The sequence below is a fragment of the Pelmatolapia mariae genome, linkage group LG9 (genome assembly GCF_036321145.2).
Source record: "Pelmatolapia mariae isolate MD_Pm_ZW linkage group LG9, Pm_UMD_F_2, whole genome shotgun sequence".
Taxonomy (NCBI): Eukaryota; Metazoa; Chordata; class Actinopteri; order Cichliformes; family Cichlidae; genus Pelmatolapia; species Pelmatolapia mariae.
Window position 1 is genome coordinate 20,628,625 of NC_086235.1, and position 18,361 is coordinate 20,646,985.

General features: G+C 40.0%; 1 protein-coding gene across 2 annotated transcripts in view; it reads left to right on the forward strand.

Moving 5' to 3' along the window:
- lg9h8orf34 (linkage group 9 C8orf34 homolog) overlaps positions 1-12,110 on the forward strand; it is a 73,673-nt gene extending 61,563 nt beyond the window's left edge. For both annotated transcript variants that reach the window (XM_063483690.1, XM_063483692.1), the window contains exons 12-15: positions 2,687-3,177; positions 5,653-5,749; positions 10,906-10,944; positions 11,750-12,110. In XM_063483690.1, the coding sequence (XP_063339760.1) occupies positions 2,687-3,177; positions 5,653-5,749; positions 10,906-10,944; positions 11,750-11,757 (635 nt within the window). In that variant the 3' untranslated portion in view covers positions 11,758-12,110. The remainder of the gene's footprint in view (positions 1-2,686; positions 3,178-5,652; positions 5,750-10,905; positions 10,945-11,749) is intronic.
- The last annotated feature ends 6,251 nt before the right edge of the window (positions 12,111-18,361 follow it).

Here is an 18,361-nt window from a genome sequence, read left to right on the forward strand (position 1 = left end):
AGTCTAAAGGTATTCACTTATTTATTCTTTAGTGTTATGGTCAAGATCCAGCTGTGGAGGTTAGCACACAGTTACAGTACATACAGCAGTGTTGCCACTGCCAAAAGCTGATGTCAAGACCTGCCTTGAACAGCACGCACGGTTGAGTGTTTACCGTAATTTGATTGCTTCGTCCTCAGCAGTGACCAAGCTACTCTCAACTCCACAGATGTTGCTTTTTTTTTGTCATTGTGTTTGTTTGTTTCTTTTCTTTTTTTGTTGTTTTATTGATTTTTTTCTGTGTTAGTGTAGCGATAGAAGAAATGTTGGACAGTGTCTTGAAAAATTACATCTTATATAAATTTGAGATGAACTGAGGATTCAAGATTGTTGGTTGGTTCAGAAGTGCTGCTATTGCTTCAGCCTGGACTATCTTCTAAGTACTTTTGGGCAGTCATTGTCATTATCTTTCAATATTAGCCTCTGAGGCCGCCACCTTCTCCTCTCCCCGTCTCACTTCCTCCTTCATCCATTTCAGCTTTCCCGTTTTAGTTTTCATAGTCAACTAAACTTTGCTAAGAGTGACTATAAATTTAAGCCAATCCAAAAATGACCGTGAAATGACACATTACAAACATACCGGACAATTTGTCAGGTCTGTGACATGTTAGCATTACAGACTTGATGCAGATTTTATTGGCAACACATCCATCCTATTCCAGCACATTCCAAGGGTGAACTATTCATGACTATGGAGGTCGTTTAAGTAGAGTGAACTCACTGTCATGTTCAAGAAACCAGTTTAAGATGATAGGAGTTTGATCAGTTTGATCTTGCTGGTAGCAGCCATCAGAAGATGGGTACACTGTGTTCATAAAAGGATGGACATAGTCAGCATCAGTACTTGGGCAGGCGGTGGCGTTTAAACAATGTTCATTTTTTACTAATGGGCCAATTTCTGCCTATTAGTAACAACTAATGGGCAGAAATTGAGATTCATCTGACCAGGCAAACTTTTTTGAATCTTCTTTTGTCAGATTTCTAATCCATGCGAAATATAGCCTCAGTTTCGTGCTCTTAGCTGACAGGGGTGGTCTTCTGCTGCTGTAGCCCATCTACTTCAAGGCTAAATTTGATGTGTATTCAGAGAAATTTCATATGTTGGTTGTAATGTGGGGTTATTTGAGTTACTGTTGCCTTCCTAAGAGCTTTAATAGTCTGGCCATTCTCCCTTGACCTCTGACACGAGGCTGAGACTGCTGCTCACTGAATATATTCTTTTTTTCAGGGCACTCTCTGTAAACTTGAGAGAGTTTCAGTTTCTGAAATACTTAGACCAGCACATGTGGCACCATACCAGGTTCAAAGCCAGTTAAATCAGCTTTCTTTCCAATCCTGATGCTCAGTGTGAATGCCAACAGCTTGTCTTTACCATCTCTACATGCCTCAATGCATTGAATTGTTACTATGCAATTGGCTGATGCAGTATAAGAAACTGAACACGTGTACCTAATGAAGCGTCCTCCGAGTGTGTGTTGGCATTCAGTCAGTAAAACTTTGAGAACCCGCTGCTCTTATAATTTAGAAATTATTACGTCTGTAAAGTTTAACGGTTCACAGACACACACATAACATCACGCAGGACACAAGTTAGTGAACACATAAAACCAACAACAAGCAGCATATGTTCAGCATTGTGTCTCAAATGAAGGTTTACTTCTATGCACGCTGAGCTGCTTAAGCACATAAACAGCAATCCACTCAGGCATGTCAAATAATTATATGCATTTGATCCCCAAAGGATTTTGTGCAGCACTGTCTGATTTTAAACAAACAGAATCTTCCGGAGTAATGTCCAAAAGCTAAATTTAGGATAGCATTACAGGCATTTTCTGTTTGCATACTAAATGGATATTTGTCAGTGAATAGAAGCACATGTTTCATGTTTTCTGCAAATGTTGTTTGTAAAACCCAGGAAAGCTGAAATTTGCTCAAAAACATGGAAGTCTGAGTTTATGAAATAATTGTGTTGCTTGCTCTTGTTATTTATCTAACGTCACACATACACAGTTTTCCAGAAGTACCCTCTACCTCGAGTGAGTCATTCCTCTAAATCATGCCTCTTAAATGATAACTCCCAGTTTGTCGAATCCCGATTGCCAAGATCTGGAACAAAAGCAGAAAACATGGAAAAAATGACCCATATGTTGATCACAGAAGTTGGCAGCGTCGCATTTTTTTATAAACAAAAATGTTTTCGAGACTACCAGAGCAGCAGGCTAATGTGTTTTTGTCAGGAAGAAGGGAAAAAATATAGCCATGCTGTACTTACTGTATCAACTTGGGACATTTTCTGACAGAGGAAGCTGGATTAACCACAGTTTATAAGGTCTATAAATATTGTCATCATTGCCGAGAAAAGGGATTAACCCAAGCAGTCTCGCCCACATTAATGCTCAGTAAAGTTTGTGAATCATTAGTCAAATCAGTCGATGAATAAAACTCAAAGTAAGCCTGATGGTATGTTAAAAGTTCCTTTTCCAGAGTTATTTGGGAGAGTTATCTTAAAAAGTATTATGGACATTTTCATGGCTTTAAACAAAGTCAATTTTTATTTCAATGTGTGTGTATACTATAGGATTTAAATAGGAAATTTACTCCTTAAGCGTTTGGATACTGACTTGGATTATTGCCTTTCTTTCTCCAGAGGTTGAGAAGGACCTGGCAAAGCTGGCAGAAGTAGGAAAGATGACCACCCGAAGCTCCAATAATCCACATAGCAACCTATACCACACCCCAGTGCGCCACAGAACTCTACCTGACACACTCCCCCTCCCCAGCCTCGTGTCCAGGCCCCAGTCTCCAGCTGGTAGCCTTACGGGCAAGTCTTGTGGTGTGGGCCTCCCCTTGCTTAGCCCCAAGACCACGACCCTCACCATGGGTAGGACTCAGTCTCCTAGCAACCCTGGGAGCAGGACTCAAACCCCCAGAACACCCAGCAGGCCCATAACCCCAAATAGTTTGCTGACACGCTCCACCTTTAACTCCGGCTCTTATAAAGAGGTGACCTTCAGGAGGTCGCGGAGCCGCCCCGTTACACCCACAAGTCAGCCAATACTTACTCGACCGCTGCTCACCCCTCCAGGACTAAGCAGCACAGACACCCTTGGTGCCAGCCTACGGGCCTATCTGTCTGAGGTAAGACTCCACACTGAAACTTTTGTTTTTTACAAGTCATGCAAGCACTTAATGAGACATGTAGGTCTACATGTTATATTTCACATTGCAAGGATAAAAATGTCATAAAAATTGGGTCATGGTCTGAAAAGGTTTTAGTATCTTGAGAGTGAACTTGTGTGCTGAAAGCCAAAAAAGTAAAGCCGGGCACTGAAGCTGAGAACCTTTCCTCAGAAAGAAATATGAGCGAGATCACCAGAGCACAAAATATTACACATGTGCAAATCCTTGCGGGCACACACGCACTTCGTGTGGGGTTTAGCAGAAAGTCGTGGAGGTCTGTACAGTAGGATGTCACTTCACTGTGGAAAAATGAGTCTGGCATAAAACGGGAACTTTCATTGGGATTTCTTTCTTATATTCCTTTCATGATCTACTTAACAGCAGGACTGTTAAATATGAGCCTTTTTTGAAGGTTTTATTAATGGTGGGGCAGGAATTTTACAATGCCTTTGTGTAATCTGACAGTTATGCCAGTTGACACCTAGTCACATTATCCAAAACACTACTGCACCCAGTCGGCTTTTATTAAGGCCACCTGGTCCCAGGTAGAAGAACTGAAGCCTTAAAGTGAGGCCAGGTTCCAGAGTGAGAGAATCTTTAACCTCTTAAAAGAGAAAACAACGGATATAAATGCTAGCTTTCTTGTGTTCCTTTATTTGTGTAGCCACTTCAACTGGAAACTCAAACATGGGAACAAGCACCCAAAGCATTACATTTTTGATTTGGTTTTGATTTGTTTTTTATTGATTAGCATTCAAATATCTCAGTGAATACAGAATAAAGATTACCACAAAGCAAGAAAGCATGAGACATGGCTAATCAAAAGGTATTGTCTGAAGCATTTGCTTGACAGAAACTGAGCAGGAAGTTTTTTTACGCAAAAACTACAACAATATACAGATTATTGCAAATTCCAAGATGAATACAAAGACATATTTTTGTAGTTTTGTTCACAGTATTGTGCAAAACCCTCGAGCCATTCCTCATTACTTTATATTTTGCAAAGAATATGGGAAATAGGCAGAGGGATTTATTGAAACACATATAAACATACATGGAATTGAAGTCTATGAGGCAAACAGAGTATGTATAATTGTAACGACGTTGAAAGCCAATATTTGGTATGATCATGTTTATTCTTCAACAGAGTCTGAACTTTCTTAGGCAGCTTTCTTGTGTTTTCTTTAATTGGTATTCAGGAATAGTTCTCTAGGCTTCTTGAAGGACATTCAAAGCTCATTTTTGGATGTTAGCTATCTTTCTATTTTATTTTTTTGTGAAAATGATGCAACAATGCTTTAATAATGTTAAATTCTGGGCTCTGGGGAGGCCAATCCAGGACTGCTAGGGTTTCACTGTGGGTTTTTTTTTTCATCTAGGTATGCCTTTACTGCATTGCTGGTGTGTTTAAAATTATCTGCTTTCATAATTGGATCAACTTTGCCAAGGTCCCTCGCAGTCACCAACCATGTGTTTCACAGATAGGATGTAAACGTTCACTGTTGTACCTCTCTCCTAAAGTCCTCCGTACATATAGATGATGATTTGAACCAAAAATGCCAAATTTTATTCATTAACTCACAAGACCTGTTGCTACTGATTTTCAGTCCAGATCTTGTGTAACTTGAGTACCCCAGCCATTGTTTCCCCTCTTTAAGAATGGTTCTTAACAGCCACTCTTCCACTGAGACCATTTCTGAGGAGACTTCAGTGAACAGTAAATGGATCAACTGATGGGCCAGAAGCAGCTTTTAGGTCCTGTGTCAGGTCTTTTCTGTTTTTTTCCTGTTTCTGTTACTTCTAAAGGGTACAACACTGATTCATCCCTTGAGGGGGCTTCAATGACCTATTAATATAGGTCAGTGACTTAACAACCAAGAGTAAACATTCCTCTGAAAATGGTTTGGTACAAGGACTGGACTGAAGAAAGTGAAAAAGCAGCCAATTTCCAAAGAAAACTTTGAAAGACCTTCAGGAATGCTCGACAACTATTGCTCTTTAAAACTGGAGAGAAAGTCTGGCTCCATAGAAGCAACATATGAAGACATAAGCAGTGTCTTCTTGCATATAAAGTATATATTTTACTGTATATATGTGCTCATTAGACACAGTTCTTGGTATTCAACTAGTTTTGTACATTGTTATCTCTTGATGTTTGCACTTTTTGATGGTATAGGGTTCCAAATGTTCAATAATTAATACAATTATTAATACATAATCATTAATACACTGACAACCATTAACAGGTTGAAGATTTGTTTCCGTTTTCAGTTTGTTTAAGAGTTCAAATTTGCTAAACGGACAGGCTGGCCTAGATTGTCTTTCCTAATCCTGTTTTCCATTTCTGTTTTGTTCTGTCCATCTATCTGCAGAGTATAAATTTTACCATCCTCTATCATTTCTCTTCTATTATGTTCTGTTTTTCCATTTTAGGATGAGTTTTACCAGCAGTTACAGGCCATCAGACAGCCTTGGCATATTCCTAGTGACACAGACAGTGACATCCTGGACCCTCCAGAACAGGATAAAAGTGAGTTGCTTTTCTTGCTCTACCTTTCTTCTTTCATTTTTCCCCTCATGCAGGCGAGACCAAACATCCACAGTGCATCTCAGTTACTGGGAGTTTTTCAGAAGCTCTCATTTGCACCGTTTACACATCTGGCCCTCTAATGTTTTTACCTTTCCACTGATTTCTTTTTTCTTTGTGAGACGTGACATTCATTTCATCACTGCACAGTCACTTTACCACAATGATTAACTGTTGGATTAAACTGGCAATAGAAACATATTCCTTGTAAAATTCTGCAACGGAGCAAAACGGCTGACTCATGATAATTTCCATATTTCATCACTGGGTGAAATCCTGGAGAGGTTCTGAAAGGGTGGGATGTTGTCATGTACAATTTCCTTTCCTGGCACCTGTAGGAGATATATCTTTATCAAAATCCAACACATAGATGTGGAGGGGTTTTTTGTTTTTTTTGCTTAAAAAGTCATAAATCGAGTCAAAGTAATGGCCTGGCTTGGATGCGGTGCAGTGTGTTACTCTGGCTTTGAACATGGCAGAATTAAATCAGACCTCCTTGAAAGTTCTGGTCCATAAATCAAATGAGTGCATGTGGTGGTATGGTCTGATAATCACATGCTCGCCAGAGTGAAACTAAGTACTTTTCAATTCACTGTGATCCACTAAGAAACTGTCAAGTTTATACTGCCTTATGACTGATTAACATATGGATAAATGTCTTAGGTCCTGAGAGACTTTTAAGTTATTGTAGCTGCATTAAACGACAAATCAGTCATGTAAACATTACATATTCCTGCAGGTCTGCTGTATCAGAAATATAAATGGACTGGACTGAAACGCTTCAAATGTTATAACAACCTTATCAGTAGAAGACTTTATTTTTGGCTGCGCAATTATTCCCAAGGGGTCACCACAGCGGGTAGCCCTGCATTTTTGATTTGATGCCCTTCCTGAAGTAACCGCAAATGGATTTGGGACCTTTAAGTTGGGCTATACTATAGAGCCACTCAGTAAGACATTCTGATACTTATTCCAATACAGGCACTGACATAAGGCGACAGGGTCAAGATAAAACCAGTAGGGTTTATGTCACTGAGAGCATGAATATGCTCTCTGAAGATTTCCTGACAGCGCATAAAGCGAACAAATAAACGAGTAAATGATGAAATATCCCATGCAAACTGAGAGATTCATCCTCTGGGGAAACATGAATATGCCCAGTATATTTAAAGCATTATGATAAATTCTCCTTGGATCATTAAAAATCAGACAAAATTCGATGAAATCTTTTCCTTTTGGGACATCCAATGGATCAGCATGTTTCCACAATTACAACCTGATCAAGTGTTCAAACCAAATCCCACGCTATCCTTTGTTGTATTTGTCAAAGCTTCTTGAAGTGGACCAATGTGCTGGATGTACAGAGCGCTGCAGACCAGCACTGGCACACTGAGGTCCTGTGACTGCTTAGCCAAAAATAAGACGCTTCCAGTTTATGAATGAGTTAAATGATAAAAGACAACGCTCTGAAATTAACTAAGCCCTGTTTTCTCAGCAAACAAAGAATCATCAGCTACACAAAGTGAAAATTAAGTGCATGTGGGACTTAAAAAGACCGCTTTCATTGATGCTATGAAACAAGAATTCCAGTCAAACAAAAGATCAAGCAGGCGAATGGTTGTCACATGGAAATATAACTCTTCTGACAAGTTCCTCTAGAGGGCCGTTGTTTTGCCAAATGTGTATCTTGCACAATAAATGGATGGATTTTCCTAATAGCCCCTGGGGGTCTGCTCTAAGTCTTGGCAGTAGTAATGGCAATGCTGAGAAAGAATATGAACCGCATATTGAATTAGACGTGGCTCAGGCAGGGGAGAGAGAGACTGACAGAGAAAAAGAGCCACAAGACGTGACAAAGCACTTTCTGGCGTGAGAGAGGACCCACTGGGACTGTTCACTGAAATCTGGTTTGTGTGCCTTTGCGTATGTGCATGTGAGCGATTGTATTAGTCAGTGTAAGGCATTAAAATTGTTTTCAGAGAGCACTTTTGCTCTCTTTATCCAATTTTTTTTTCCTGGGAATTTTTTGACCTATGAAATAATACTGTTAAACAGCAGCTGCACTGACAGCTAAATACGCGATTGGGGAAAAAATGATTTTTTTTTAAATCACAGCCTATAAACAAGGCAAGAGGCAAAGCAATCTTCTAATGTTTGCTTATTTGGGAATTGCTTCAAATCATTTTCAAATAAAAACAAATTGAAGTGCTCTCATTGTATGTGTTTTTCAATATGGGGTACATGTCACTGGATCTAAATAGTTTACATACATGGAGACATAGTCAGTGACCTTCATTTACATATACAGTGGCTTGCAAAAGTATTCGGCCCCCTTGAACTTTTCCACATTTTGTCACATCACAGCCACAAACATGAATCAATTTTATTGGAATTCCACATGAAAGATCAATACAAAGTGGTGTACACGTGAGAAGTGGAACGAAAATCATACATGATTCCAAACTTTTTTTACAAATAAATAACTGAGAAGTGGGGTGTGCGTAATTATTCAGCCCCCTGAGTCAATACGTTGTAGAACCACCTTTTGCTGCAATTACAGCTGCCAGTCTTTTAGGGTATGTCTCTACCAGCTTTGCACATCTAGAGACTGAAATCCTTGCCCATTCTTCTTTGCAAAACAGCTCCAGCTCAGTCAGATTAGATGGACAGCGTTTGTGAACAGCAGTTTTCAGATCTTGCCACAGATTCTGGATTGGATTTAGATCTGGACTTTGACTGGGCCATTCTAACACATGGATATGTTTTGTTTTAAACCATTCCATTGTTGCCCTGGCTTTATGTTTAGGGTCGTTGTCCTGCTGGAAGGTGAACCTCCGCCCCAGTCTCAAGTCTTTTGCAGACTCCAAGAGGTTTTCTTCCAAGATTGCCCTGTATTTGGCTCCATCCATCTTCCCGTCAACTCTGACCAGCTTCCCTGTCCCTGCTGAAGAGAAGCACCCCCAGAGAATGATGCTGCCACCACCATATTTGACAGTGGGGATGGTGTGTTCAGAGTGATGTGCAGTGTTAGTTTTCCGCCACACATAGCGTTTTGCATTTTGGCCAAAAAGTTCCATTTTGGTCTCATCTGACCAGAGCACCTTCTTCCACATGTTTGCTGTGTCCCCCACATGGCTTGTGGCAAACTGCAAACGGGACTTCTTATGGTTTTCTGTTAACAATGGCTTTCTTCTTGCCACTCTTCAATTAAGGCCAACTTTGTGCAGTGCACGACTAATAGTTGTCCTATGGACAGATTCCCCCACCTGCGCTGTAGATCTCTGCAGCTCGTCCAGAGTCACCATGGACCTCTTGGCTGCATTTCTGATCAGCGCTCTCCTTGTTCAACCTGTGAGTTTAGGTGGACGGCCTTGTCTTGGTAGGTTTACAGTTGTGCCATACTCCTTCCATTTCTGAATGATCGCTTGAACAGTGCTCCGTGGGATTTTCAAGGCTTGGGAAATCTTTTTGTAGCCTAAGCCTGCTTTAAATTTCTAAATAACTTTATCCCTGACCTGTCTGGTGTCTAAATCCAATCGAGAATCTGTGGCAAGATCTGACAACTGCTGTTCACAAACGCTGTCCATCTAATCTGACTGAGCTGGAGCTGTTTTGCAAAGAAGAATGGGCAAGAATTTCAGTCGCTAGATGTGCAAAGCTGGTAGAGATATACCCTGAAAGACTGGCAGCTGTAATTGCAGCAAAAGGTGGTTCTACAACGTATTGACTCAGGGAGCTGAATAATTACGCACACCCCACTTTTCAGTTATTTATTTGTAAAAAAAGTTTGGAATCATGTATGATTTTCGTTCCACTCCTCACGTGTACACCACTTTGTATTGGTCTTTCATGTGGAATTCCAATAAAATTGATTCATGTTTGTGGCTGTAATGTGACAAAATGTGGAAAAGTTCAAGGGGACCGAATACTTTTGCAAGCCACTGTATGTAACAAAACAACATGCATCTCCTTAGTATAGCTCATTATGTTTTCTATCTTGCTGCTCTTAAATCTGAAACTGCAGCTGGCTACTTTGGGTTAAAATCCATCCATTTTCTTCTCCCTATCAGGTTCAGCATCACGAGGTGGCTAGAACCTAATCCCAGCTGTTATAGCGTAACATGCAGGGTGCACCCTGGACAAGTCACCAGTTTAGAACAGAGCTAACAGACTGAAGCAAACTCCACACAGAAAGGCTTCAGGTTAAAGTCTCTGTCTGCTAACACGGCTAAAGCTAAATTGGGTCCTGTCATTTTGGCTGTTTGTGTGCAAAATCTGACACATGAAAAATATTAGTAAGCAAGTGTTTTCCCCCTTATTTTCATTCTTTGTACTAAGCAAAACTAGCTGTAGGCTATAGTTTTATAGGTTTAGTGTAAAGCTATAGTTAAAATTTTAGACTACGAGAGTTTGCATGATCATAAAAAAACCTGGAAAAGTCATAAAATTTGCAGAGAAGCCAGGAGAAGTATTGGGAAAAGAAATAAAGCTAGAAATTTTCAGGGAAGAAAAGCATGGATATTTTTCTTACGTTTTGTTATAGGGTAGTGTCAGGCCATGAACTTAGTTGCAGCTTGCACTTTGACAATATGTAAATTTGTGCAATTCCAGTAAAATTCTGATTTTCTTGCATGTGTATTATTTTGAATATATATAAGAGATTACTTTAGAAACTCTATCCGAGTGGTTCAAGCTTGGATTCAGCTTAGTCCTAGACTAAAAGAATAAAAATCAGAGAGGATCTCTGCTGAAAAAGGTTTTTAGTCCAAGGCTAGACTTACTTAACCCATGTGAAACAGAGTCTACATGTGTGTGTAGTGTAGTGCAGTAAATGGGTAATACAGTGGTGCTAAATGAGCTCAGCACTAATATGCCAACCTCACTGCCAGCCTAGTGCTTAATGTGACACCTACTATGGGCTGAAGGTCTGCCTTTTTTTATCCAGTCATTGTATAAAAAGATATTTCAAAGGAATCATGCTAATACTTTTTTTTGTCAAAGCCACAAATGCCTATAAACTTTTATTGTATTGTATTACTGTAACTTAAATAAGAGCCGTCGTCCTGCGTGACACATTTTCGTATTCGTTTCTTTCACAGGTGGTTCACGAGACGCCAATAAGAGATCCGTGTTTTCAGGTGAGAATCTGAACAGGTAGATGTTTTAACCTTAAGAGACAGTCTCCCTTTATAATGTGTTGCATAATTTTGCCACCGCTTGCAAACTATGTCAAGAGTTCTGCTGCTGTAAGTAACTGCTTCAAACTGAGAGAGCCTCAGCGTCTGTCAATGAGCTCATGTTTAGAGCCACATTATGTTTCCCAAATAACTACCAATGGGCGAATTGGTAGCCTCCACCTTCATTTACGGTCCATTCAGTTACAGTCACAGGCTAAATGGAGGGCACAGCGGCTCTCAAACGCGATTGGCGGAGGCTGCCTGTGTGTGGAGACGCGGGGACTCTGTTGCCCAATTCCATTAAGTCACTTGGGTTGTGAGTTTACACGCAGCAGACAGCGTCAAGTCACAGCGTCAACATTTGGGAGAAGGAGAAAGTCTGTCTGGTTTGAGGTTGTCTGCGGTTCTCCTTCTTGTGGCTCCGGAGGTGCCCACAGCTCCCAGTGTCAGTGTGCCAGTCTGGAGGCAGATCTGAGAACAGGCTGCTGCTGCTGCTTGGCTATCAGAGAGGCCAGAGCATTGCCACAGCAACCAAACTCAAAGCTCACTGCTCTCCCACAACTCTTCCATATTGTGAAATATGGTCACTGGAACCTCCACTGGGCAACACTAAGTCTAATTTTCCACCTCATGTTTGTCCATGACATGCTCAAATATTAAACGGCTGTTTCAAAGTAATTGCCCCAGTTATTATTCTTATTAGCGGTTAAATGTGTCTGATTTTGGTTTCTAGGAGACTGATGTTTTTGTCTTTCATTTTTCACAGGCCTATAGTGACGGAGACCAGAGACATTGATCCAATCAAACTATTATGCAAACCGCTGGACATTTTGAATATGTGAATACACAGACAATTATTTTTATAATTCATAGATAGGAAAGAAAAAGATTGTATACTTTTTCACAGATATTTCATACACATTGTACTGTAACTGTACGATAAAAATGTGAGAATATGACTTGAGAGTATGGAATATGCCATTTATTTTTGTTTGCTCTATAGCATGCTACTGAAATTCTACATGGAGTCCAGCAAACAGATGCATTTTGTTGTCGGTAGACTTTTTCTAGGCCTGTGGCATATTCACACTGTCAGGGCAGCACACCTATGTTAGGAAAGTGTTTATTAAATGCACTGGTGAAAGATTTTGTGTGGGTTTTTTTTTTTTAAATATACGCAAGTTCTGAAGGGTATCCATGGAATGCTGTTATATTGATTTGGTGCACTTGTTCTATTTTCTACCCCAGTGTAACACACCTTGTTCTGCTATTTTTATTTAGCGCTTTCTGAATTTCAACCTGGGAGGGGGGGGAAAAAAAGCACTGAAAGAGGAGTTTTTACCCCCTAAAGCTCGAGGCAGTTTTGTTCAAAAATTTCCCCAGAAATAAGCCAAAATGAAAAGAAACAAAAACAACTTGGCCTCAATGGATGAGGCGCTTGGGAGAATTTTGTAATACAATACGCCTCATTGTCCCCGTCATCAGGTTGAACGAGTTCTTATAAACTCCAGGAAAGAATTTTAGTTTTACTCCTTCCAAATCAATCCTTAAACAAAAAAGAAAAAAGGAGAGTAAACACATCCTCGTAGTGAGTCATTAAACTCTTATGGTACTTAAACGGTCCTAAAAATTCCACCAAATATGAGTCCACAGAAATGAAGGATAACATCCATTATATTCATAGCCGTACTTTGCGTACTTTTTGTGTCATGCACGGCAACCTTTGAAAAGTTGGGCCAGATGCAGCCTGTTCTCTGTGCAAGGACCTCCAGGGGTGCATAGAGCTTAACTCTAAATCTCATGTGTAGTAATGAAGTCCTGGTTTAATCCAGTCTTTCCCCCCCATCTTTTCCCCAGCGTTTAACTTTGCGTCTCTTACATGCATGGAGGTTCTGCACAGAGACGTGACCTTTTGCCGCGCTGCCTCTGTGTTTGCCTGGGCACTTGTTAGTTAAACTGTGGCTGTCTGAGTGTAACACAGACAACGTCAGCTCCAGAGACAGGCGCACCACGGACACAGCCTTCAGTCTGACAGTCTGATCCCTTCACTCGAACCCCACTGAGTTTTGCGGTAAGGTACACCAAGCAATGTCAGCTCTCGAGCCTGTCCCTCGGGATGTGGTTGCAAACTACTCAGATCTCCAGCCTCATTTCACAACGGCTGATTCCTGTAAAAAGGATGTGTAAGAAGACTAATCACTTCAAAACCCCCATCCTGTAAAACATGGCATGTGAATTAATGCCCCGCGCATTCTAGCACATTGTGTGCTCTTTGGAAAGAGGATGTGGTTTCTCGCAGATCTGTGGAAAAATTTCAGGGCATGGCATAATTAACTCACAGTGGTGCCTTGATATAATCTTTATAACACCATAAACAATATTTTCCTAACAGAGAAGGGAAATGTATCGCTTTGCGTATTTCAATTTTCATATTTCATATTCCATTTTCCCTATGTTGGAAAAACATTGGGGAATGTGACTGCCGTCTGTTCTTGTTCCACTGATCGCAGGCATGTTAGCTCCGTTTATACTATCAATATTTTCTCTTGAGTTCATGTGTCTCCTCCAGGCTTTCATTTGTTGTGTCAGCCAAATTTCAAGGCATGAGGAGTTCTGGAAAAAGGCAAGACACTCTGAGAGATGAGGACTTCAATTACTGCCACAGATGTCGCACAAAATAAGCACTCTGATCCTTTCTCCTCTGCTTTTTATGCCTGCCAATGTCTCTGTACATAAAATTACCCACACCCTCGCTCTGCGTAGTATCATATTTCAGATTGTAGCTATATGATATTATGCTTACCACAAAGATGATTGTGATTGTCAGTTTTATGCCGCACAATCAGAGAGAGATCAAATTGCTTATCGTTAATACTTCTCTGCAGAATATGAAACCCTCAGCATCTTCTTAAAGTGTGCATATTGTGCAGGCTTTATACGTCAGGCCCAAAGCAACTGTAAGGGCCACCCAGGCATAGCAACAGCCACCGCTGTACTTACCGTGAGATCCAGACCACCATCAATGGTCAGCAGGCTGACCCATGTCTTAATTTACAACTGAACAGACTGGGAATTATCTTGACATGCAGCACAAATAAATCTATGGTTGGTGGGAGGTATGCTTTGAAGGCATATAGAGTCATTTGTTGTTTGAAATGTCCCAATATCAAATGTTCTAATTACGTTAAATGCTTTTGAGTTTTCCACAGATAAACGTATTATATACTTTTTGAACTTTCACATGAAGAGGATGAAATCTGCATAAGTAGCTAGTACTTCATTCTACACTGCCGCTACACGTGGTAGGCTATAATTATGGAGAAGCTCCATATTAAACCCTTTTTGTGAGGACTCCTCAGCAGAATCACCCGGGGAGGTTTATGTGGGTCCTTTTTATGGTAACTGTAATTTAAAACATAATCATCAATCTGGATTTTGTTTTCTGTGTTCATTGAAGTAAACTGCCTGTTCTCACAGAACTAATAAAAATCAGCCTCCGCTGTTCTTTAACTGTTTACTACTTTGAGTCTGTCATCAGCACGGAAGTGCTGTCATTTGAAGCCGAGGTAGGAGTTTTGGTCCGTTAAAGCAGGCCCAATTCACTTTGTTTTCTAAAAAATCTAAAGCAATAAACTTTCCTAGCTGCAGTAAAAGGAACAATAAGCAATAAAAGACTGCACCCATCAATGTTTGTAGAGCAGAACATGAGTTCACATGTTGTTGACAGGACTTCTGGTTTCTGCACGCACAGCCAGAAGTGTTTTGCACATTGGTGCACTTTTACTACAATACAAACAATGCTGATCTTTGCTGACAAGAGTGAAACACGGTGTGGTCTTCTGCTGCATCAAGGTTCGACATGCTGTGCATTCAGAGATGCTCTTCTGCATAACATCTCGAAGTAGTCGGGCCGTTCTCCTCTGATTTTGGGCATCAACAAAGGCATTTTCCCACATAGAACTGCTGCTTTCTGGGTATTTTCTCTTTTTCAGACCATTCTCTTTGTAAACTAGGGTGACCAAACGTCCTCTTTTTTTTTTTTGCACTTGTTGACTTGTAAAACCCTGTATGACATTTTTTATTTCACCATTCATTAACCGCACAGAGAAGGCATCGTTTAAATATGCAAAAGTTTTCTTTAAGCAGACAGTATTATTAAAATTCTTCATGACTGGGCCAAGTGTCCTCTTTTTGGAAATCAAAACATGGTCACCCTAGAACCCTAGAGATGATGGCTGCTTTGATATTTGCTTAAACATGGGGATGAACAGGTGTACCCAATGACTGTTAAATATAACACAGATTTAGGTTAAAATTAGTCAATAAACAAAGCTTTATTTATCTTTTTAATTTAATGTACATTGTCTTGAATATTATGTGGCACATTTATCTCTGAATAAAATAGAACAATTAAAAGGTATGAGTAACATTATCTAAATGTTTATATCATTTTTGATTTAAAAGCTGTTTAGAATGTGTACAGGTTCCAAGGAACAACAAGCAATAAGCAACACAAAAAACCACCTCATACTCATCTGCATTTTTCTTCGCATGCTTCCAATCAAAGGAACGGTCAATGGCATCTAATTAAATGGTTGACAGACACTAAACCACGTCTTTGTTTTTCCAAACTGTCTCGAAATACGCTCAAAACAAAAATGTTACTTCAAAATATCATTCTTTATCATTTCATTTGAATAAATATTGTGTATTTGAGTTACCTTAGCTCAGTTCCTCAAACGTTATTAACGGAAAAAAAGTTTGAAACGTGATTAGCATCAGAAATGAGACAAAGCGACGTTCAAAATGAAGGAAGTTTGAAGGTAAGTCCAGCTGAATTGTGTGGTTTGGTCGGTTAATTCGTTTGCTTTTATAAATGCTATTTAAAAAAAAAAATTATACCTCCAGCTTGGCGGTGGGTTAGCCTGTTATTGCGGGGGAATCACATGTCCTTTGATTGTCAGCATGTCCACGTGTGCGGAACATCTTAAATCACCCCAGTATTTAATTTTCAGCTATTACCCCAGGCAGCAGAATGAAACCGTTGACCATCCTTAGCCCAACACTGTAAACCAGAAGATATCTATCATTGTTGTGTGGATAGTTGAGGCTGTTAGGTTTGGCCGGGCTCCTGGTGCGTTGAAGGACATACAGCCTGTATTAAACAAGTGCGATGTTGTTTCTAGCTCAGCAGTTTTCCTAACGTTTACAGCTGCTCTGCCGTGGCAGATTATTGGCACCCACGCTCAACAGCTACAAATGATAGCAAAAGAGACATTAGTTTAACGAGCCTTTGCTTTTTCTTCCGGTATTGCGATCTTAATTTTAATGATTAACGACATGGAAGTGACTCATCTCCTTTGGTGTGTTTGAGAAAAAAAAGATCCCTATCAGGATTTGTAAATGCTTGCACGGTCCACTGGAACAACATGTATTTAATGCTGTTTAAAAGAAAATCCAGATGGACTAGTGAGGGATTACAAAGTGGATGGATAAACAGAAATCCTGTTGTGATCTCTGGCTGAGCGTGAGGCTTTTTCCGTCAAATCTCCATAAGAATCACAGACTCAGGAGTGCTCTGGAGCCCTGAGATTACCCCTGTAGACTGCTATGGCTGAATTGTGAAACCTCACTGTGTGAGAACAGTAGTCTGAGCTGTCATGTCTATATCTCTCCTTTTCTTTCTCGCAGACAAATTTATGATTCTTCTCCCTGACCGTGATGTGGTCAGTATCCAGATGTTTGGGGATCTTTTCAAAAGCTGTGTGTGTGTGTGTGTGTGTTACACACTGCCAGGCCTTGCGGTGGGTGAGGCTTAGACCTGGATCGGATGAATCATCCAAACTCAGCGTCTGTCTCTGGGTCAAGGAAATCTTTGTGCTAGCATTAGTGTTATTAGTCTTTCAAATACAGGGTTAAAATCGTGGTGTGATGGTGCACAGTGTGCTGGAAATGTTTGGGGTGGACTGAAATAGAATATCGTAGACACAAACAAAGGGTTAATCATTATATATACCTTCTGTCGTGGTAGTTGACAGTAGGTAGCCACCAAAGCTCCCTTAGGCTAAGGAAAATCACCTTCAGTGCCTCGGTTAAATCATATTTGGGTTTCATTTCACTATCATGTTCACAAACAATCTCTTCTGCTCCTTTCTCTTTTGTGTTTTCATTTACATATAAAGTTGCAGTGAATTTATTGAGCTTGCACATGGTGTTTTTTACTCAAGCTGTGATTTATTACACGTTCTCATAGTGCTTTGTTCTAATTGTCTGCAGGGTACTTTTGCTTTTTTGCGTTTTCTCCCATTAATCCAAGCCTTCTGCTTGGGTCGGTGTTTAAAATAACTATTTGGCCAGTGTCAGTATTTTATTTTTCTGGTTGTTTGTTTACTTTTTGGTATGCATTTCCCTTTTTCTTCATTATTCAAGTCTTTTAGGTCTCTGTCACAGTATTTTTTAGCATATTACCACTGCCTTTGGTAAATGTCATCCTGTTTGCAGACAGGCAGATGGCTGACAGATTGGTGCATCGCCACTTGCAACAATAAAAGATTTCCACAGAGCAATAACCATCTCAGAAAATGTCACGGCATACAATATTGTGCAATTATAATTCTTTTCAGATACAATGACTCTTGAAGGAATAAAAACAGAAGGGAGTTTGGGGGTTAATCCACATGCTTTGCACTCATGTTTCCATGTCCATATGATACTCCACTGCCAATCAAATATGATCAAAACCACCGTCTTGACCGAGATGCTAATTGTATTTGTCTTGAAGTCAAGCCATTGTCATGTTTCTGTGTTCCTTTGCTGATGTGAGGAGATAAATATTTAGTATGTCAGCAGGAGAGATTTGGGGATGAACTGGTAATGCACTGTCAGGTCCATAAATAATGTGGCCTTTTGTATAATAAGAAGTGACTGTTTTTGTAAACTCGAGACCTTTTTTTAATCACTTTGGACACATCTGCGGCCTGATTTATGTCTACACTCAAAAAAAACGACTGTAAACTGCCGTATGAAAGTTGTATTCTTAAACAATATTTGACGGTCCATTTCCCGTGCAGGAGTATTTATTTTGATTTCTGAAAATTACAGCGTTGGAAGTATTACTCACAGAATATTTTTTGTCTTGGCTCCTTCTCTGATGATTTTTTTAACACTTAAGATCCATGTACTGTAGGGTGTAAGTTATCGGTTGAAATGATACTGAACTTTTTATTTATCGGATATTCATAAATATTAGTAATATGCATGGTAATATTCTGTCAAAACAGATTAATTGCTTTTACTTGCATACTGTTCTGAAAAGCCTGTTGTGAGCCAAGAAAAAATTCCAGGTATTATGTTTGTACATTAGATTAGGATCCCTCAT